The sequence below is a fragment of the Trachemys scripta genome, chromosome 21, assembly GCF_013100865.1.
Source record: "Trachemys scripta elegans isolate TJP31775 chromosome 21, CAS_Tse_1.0, whole genome shotgun sequence".
Classification (NCBI taxonomy): Eukaryota; Metazoa; Chordata; order Testudines; family Emydidae; genus Trachemys; species Trachemys scripta.
The window spans coordinates 18,396,459-18,402,595 of NC_048318.1; the positions used below are offsets into that span (position 1 = coordinate 18,396,459).

At 40.0% G+C, this 6,137-nt stretch overlaps 1 protein-coding gene across 2 annotated transcripts in view; it reads right to left on the bottom strand.

Annotated features, from left to right (window-relative positions):
* Nucleotides 1–12: 12 nt before the first annotated feature.
* DDX6 (DEAD-box helicase 6) overlaps nucleotides 13–6,137 on the bottom strand; it is a 44,490-nt gene continuing 38,365 nt past the window's right edge. For both annotated transcript variants that reach the window (XM_034754617.1, XM_034754616.1), the window contains exons 12-14: nucleotides 5,657–5,758; nucleotides 4,158–4,337; nucleotides 13–1,026 (exon numbers count right to left, since the gene is read on the bottom strand). In XM_034754617.1, coding sequence (XP_034610508.1) covers nucleotides 4,162–4,337; nucleotides 5,657–5,758 — 278 coding nt within the window. In that variant the 3' untranslated portion in view covers nucleotides 13–1,026; nucleotides 4,158–4,161. The remainder of the gene's footprint in view (nucleotides 1,027–4,157; nucleotides 4,338–5,656; nucleotides 5,759–6,137) is intronic.

Here is a 6,137-nt window from a genome sequence, read left to right on the forward strand (position 1 = left end):
AAAAAAACCAAAAAAAAAAAAAAAAAAAAAAAAAAAAAAAAAAAAAAAAACTTATTTACAAGTTTATACAAGTATACACATCCAATTTTCAATGGGACACTGTGCCAGAGGAAAGAGGGCCATGGTTCTGAAATAAGTCTACATATCAAGTGCTGTAACTACGAATGGAGACTTATGGAAGCCAGTCTTTAGTGTTCTGCTAGAGCATACGAGCTTTTCATATGGCTCCTGCAAAAGATGATAGGCTGCTCTTTCCTTCTCGAGCTATGATGTTGCACCTAATCAGCCCAGATTTTTAGTTGTTTTTGTCTTAAATACATGTATTTACAGTGTGGGTGAACTGCAGTTGCATATCAACTCCTCCAATTTAAAAAAAAGTTAAACAAAAAAAAAGTGTTACATTACTGATAGTTTCATCTCGCAGCCCTGGGCTTGAATATTGTTTGGGGAGGGCAAAAGAAGGGTTGGGAACTTTTGACCTGGAAAGAAAAAAAGCTGTTGATTCCACGGGCTGTATTTGAAAGGTGATATTCTGAATGGTCTCATAGCATAAGGCACTTTGCACGAATAAGTAACAAGCTGTTTAGCTTAAAAACGGATGAGTAACCAGGGAGAAGTTGAAATGCACTCAGTCAGCTGTTGGAGAATTTGAAATTGCAGACAAACTTCTTCTGTTCATCAAGTTTCTTCTCTTTTCAGGGTTTCTCTTCTTCCCTTGCTGCTGCTGCCCCTGCGCCCCCCAAAAGAAAAAAAAATTTAAAACCAGCAGTTTAGTGCAACTAATGTTCAATCAGCACACAGTGCAAACAAGTGAAAAAACAAAAAAAGTATTCCTTCTTTTATCTTCTTTCTTCCTTGCTGCCAAATTTAAAAAAAGAAAAGAAAATACGTCTGAGCGCTTTAGTCTTCATAGTTCCAAAATGAAAAGAAGATGAAAAACCCAAAAAGAGAAGAATATCCCCAAAGAAACAATGTGTCACAGATCTGGATCAAGGGGCTTCAGCTTCTGGTGTTTGTAATCAAAGCCTAAAAAAAAAAAAAGATCCTGCAGTTAATTTTCTCTAAAATTGTTTTCAAAATCAAGGAAGAAAATACAAAAAAGTAATTCAGTTTTATGATTTAGCAGCTTTGCTAAAGCTAACTGAAGTTCTGGTCGCTTTGCTTGATCAGTTACACAAGCCTAACATTCCCTACTAAATGAAAGGATATAGCATGGTATATGTTGATAACTGCTTTTATAGCAAACATAAGACTGTTGAATAAAGTAATAAAACAGGAAGCAGCCACTCATACTGGGTGATAGAAAGGAAACAGCCCAAAAGATGAGTGCATGGAAAAAAGGAACTTTCCTTTAAAAATAAGAAGCCATCATTTGGTTAAGTGGCTAAGCTCTTTAATTAAAGATTTCAGAACAATTTACTTACAACTCTGAAAGCCTCCTGTATCTCAAACACCCAAATCACAAGCGCAGGCTACACTTCCATGCCTCAGACTACCCACAATACAGGCTTTCCGCTGTCAGTGGCTCTCAATGGCAGCTCCAAGAGGTATGCTAGCACCATTCTGCCTTCTGAAGGCATTCTAAAACTTTTAACCAATTCCCATACACTAAATCTTTAGTTAAGGTATTACAATTAGTCACCAACTTTTTCCTTCAAAAAGGAGGCTGCTCTGCCAACCACACAATGGGTATAAGTTAGCCTGTCTTGACCAGAATTATTAGTTTCCCCTTCAATATTTCCAGTGAGGAAACAAATGGTTAATTTTTCCTTGGCATAGTTTAATGAGGTTAAATAGTCTCCTCCTATATCTAGTTTCACAGCGCAGCTCTTTCTAGAATAAATAGATTATGCATTGTTTCAGAGATCCATTAAGATTCTTGATCAATATTTTGGTTCCTGCTTCCAGAAACAAAAGAATTTACTTTCTCCTTTTCTATCATCTATCGGGAAGATAGTACGACGGAGGATGAGGAGTCAAGCGTCCACAAAGTCTCTGGAGGTCTATGCTGCTGAATATAACCTCAGGGGAGGTTAACTAGCAGTACAATTCCAAACATACATGAGGGATTTACTTCATCAACTGCAAATATTTTTGCTGAGTAGGCTGAAGCATAAGCAGGAGAATCTCACTCTGTGGTGCTGGGAAGTCAGACTAGCACTTTTTTTTGGGGGGGGGGGGGGGGGAGGGGTTGTTTTGTTTTGTTAAGCCATTTCAGAGAGACATCTAGTGGCAACCAAGGTGAATTACAGAAATAAACCATCCTCAACATACACAGCTTTTTTCTTCTTCAAGGAGCCTACACAAGCAAATACTGCATCTCCAATAGATCAGGAAATGGGAAAAAGACTGCAGGCTCCTGGTAGCCTGAATCTGTTCATTTTAATAGGTGAAGTGCTCGGCTCACTGTTGCCCAAACAGAATGCATCTTTCCTTAGCATTCCCCACTTTCTCACTGCAGAAATCACCCCATCCTTCCTATACTCCCTATTACTCCATAACCCAAGGATCATCTTTGGCATCTCCCTTGCCTAATACATCCCAGATAATGTTCAAATCCTGCCATTTCTTCATTCATAACATTGCTAAAACTCTAGTTCAGGCCCTCATTTTCCATCTTGCCTACTCTAACCTTCTCCTCCTTTGACCTCATTAATACTAGGGATGTAAATATCTGTTAAAAAAGTGAACTGGTTAAACAATTAAAATTAATTTAACCAGTTAACAGAGGTTGCTCGGGCCCAGCCAGTGTGGCGGGGGCTGGGGTCCCTCCCGCCAGCCCGGCACTACTGGGGCTGGGGTTCCTCTGGCTGGTGCAGGGTCACCAGGGTTAACGGTTAAGGTTGGTTAACGGTAAGTCTAATGCTTACCGGTTAACCTGTTATACCCCTAATTAATACACGCATTGCTTCTCCCAAATCCATTCAAAACAGCTGCTCAGACATTTTTCTTACCCATCACACTCCCTTTGTATGAAATGGAGTACTCCCTTTGTATGAAATGAGTACCAGCACAAGGGCTCAAAGTTAAAACTTTGTCCTCACACTCAAGGCCCTTCACAACTCTGCCCCTCCCTACTCATTTAAATCACCTTATTGCATCAGCTTTTCAACTTCCTCCACTCCAGTAATGCTAGCCTCATCCACTTGTTTCTCAGCTTCTCCTACAGCCATTTCTGCACTTTCTTTCTTGCTGAACCTCATGCAAGAGCCTCCTCGAATTGATCCATAAGGCCATTACCCGCTCCCTCACCACCCACCTCTGCTGTAACCCCTATAAGAACTCAGTTAACCAATAGCAGCTGTGTCAGTTGGGAAGAGCCAGTTTCTAAAAAGAAACTGAAATCAAGACCCATAAATTCTCTGCAATAGCTAGTCTACGCAATGAGGTATATTTATTTTAATTCCTTGTGTCACATTCCCTTGTTAGCTCTTTGGAGCAGATACTATCTTACTGTATTGCCTATACCAGTGGTTTTCAACCTGTGGTCCACAGACGCCTGGGGGTTCGCAGACTATATTGAAGATTTCCAAAGGGATCTGGCACCTACATTTGAAATTAAAGAAGTGGCCTGTACAAAGCCTAATAGAATGGTATCTTGATCAGGGCCTTTGGGTGTTACCAATTAATGAATCAAAGAGAATTATAAGAGTCCAAAATCCAGCAGAGAGCCACGTTTATTGCCTCTTCCCTTCTCAGAGTTTCTTGTGACCAGGCAATAAACTCTTTTCTTACCTTGAAAACGCACACAAAAGTCAGCAACTCAAGTGAGGAAAAGGCTGCTTCATACAATAAATTAATTGTAAGCATGCTATGCTTATTCATTAATTAGTTCATCCATTGAGTTCACAGCACCTGTTTGTGCATTTTGGCACAGCATTACTGAACAAGAGGGTATGCAGGAGAATGACTGAGTTCAGATACCTGTTTAGATCTAAACAGCTAGTCTGAAGGTTACCTCCTTATTTACTGCAGCTCACCCAGAAGAGCCAACCATGAAGAGTGGAATGGACAAAACAAAAATCAAAGGAGAAGGAATGGTAAGAAAAGTGAAGTGATCCATACAAATCAACTTGTTCTATCTGCCTCAATTTATTTCCCCACTGCCACACACCCAACCTTCAATTCAGTGGCTTTCTGAGCAATCACATACGCACATGGTTAAGGTTTCTCATCATCTACGGGTTCGGTGTGGTATTCTGCCACATACAGGCTCTTGTCAATGTTGCTTGGGATGGGTTTAATTTCAGTTCCCAACTGCTCCTCAATACTTTTCAGGTTGAATCGATCATCATAGGTGATCAAGTTGATGGCCAGGCCCAGGTGACCAAAGCGACCTTCACAAAAAGAAAGACTAAAGTAGTGACAGTTTTATCACACAAGTCTGTAAATTGTCACATGACCAGATTACATGTGATCATGCAGTAATTAAAAAAGGTAGTTTCAAACATGACTGACCAATCCAAACCCTCAAGCACATCAGTACAGTAGCTATTTCAAGTTTCACATCCCCATTTATTGCTGTAGAAAAGGAAAAAAAACGTGACAGTTCTGCTCCCCACAGGAGAAAAACAATGTTCAAAATACACCAATTAACTCTATAGATTTCTGAACAGTCTCCTTTCAGGCTATTGTTCCCTGTCTGGTGTCTGCCCAATGACAAAATTCTATTGAAAAGTTAGGCCAATAATTGTATGCAATGGTTTTGGGGTTTTGTTTTGGTTTGTTTGGGTTTTTTTTAAGAAGGGGGGAGAATGTGCGCAAAATTCAGTGTTTTCTATTCTCCCTCACCCTGATAACTCAAATTTTACAGATTGAGTCCTCACTGATGTGCCTTTGCTAGCTTGGAATTAGTAATTTTAAGTTTCAATCCACTGACAGGCATCTGACAAAAATCTTTGGCGTATACACAGGAAAAAAGCGTCATGGCTACAAGTGTGTGTTTACCAGAGGTAAATAACTGAACTACATCATCCTGCCTCTCCCCCCTTAGCTTTCCTTTCTTTCTATTCTCTTTAAACCTCTTTCTCACCACAACCCCCCAAAACATTCAGCTTCTCCCCCCCAAAAAAAAAAAAAAGTTGATATGTCTATATATGTAACTATTCATACTAAGTTATGGTTGTGTTTAAACTATTTTGAATATATTAATATTGTTGATCATGTATTAAGATTTATATACACATATACAGTGTCAAGACATTAATTATAAGTGTCTTATTGTTAATGACCCAAAGTATCAACAAAAATCTTCTCTCCCACTCCCAACAGAAAAAAAGTGTGTGTTTAAAATGCACCTGCACATAGCTATTTAAGTAGTTTTCTTAGACTGCCAAGAGAAGGAACCTGTCAGCCTTAGGAGGCTGAAAATATATTTTGATTAAAATATTCAAAAGTTAACCGATATCTGGGCCAATTTCAATACCCTAACCATTTAATCCTGTTTTGTATCATGCTCCAACACACCTTAAAATAGGTCTTTACACAGCTTTTCCCTTGGTGAAACGGGAATGAAGTTTGTCTTTCTACAGGCCAAATGAAAACAACCCACCAACTCGCTTCAAGCCATTTTAGAGATACCCACAGTGTTTCAGAATAAAAAGCAGAAGTTTATTTATTAGCACAGCTTCCCTGAAGAACATTTCCCTTCCCTCACCTGATCTGCCAATACGATGGAGATACGTCTCTGCCAGCTTTGGAAAATCAAAGTTTATCACCACATTCACAGCTTGGATATCAATACCTCGGGTAAACAGATCTGAAACAGAATTCCATTTAATTAATGGATTTTATTTCACCAAAAACACACTAGCTGGAATGGGAGGGTACAACAGGAGCTAGGGGAAAAAGGCTACCCAGGATGGAGAGGTTACTTGAGCATGATAAAATACCCTTAAAACATTGTTAGTATATTTAAGAAACTGAACCTCTTCTGCGAGAAAAGACGGTTACTCACCGTTGTAACTGTTGTTCTTCGAGATGTGTTGCTCATATCCATTCCATTAGGTGTGTGCGCGCCGCGTGCACGATCGTCGGAAGATTTTCTACCCTAGCAACACCGGCGGGTCGGCTGTGGAGCCCCCTAGAGTGGCGCCTTCATGGCGCTGAATATATACCCCAGCCGACCCGGCGCCCCC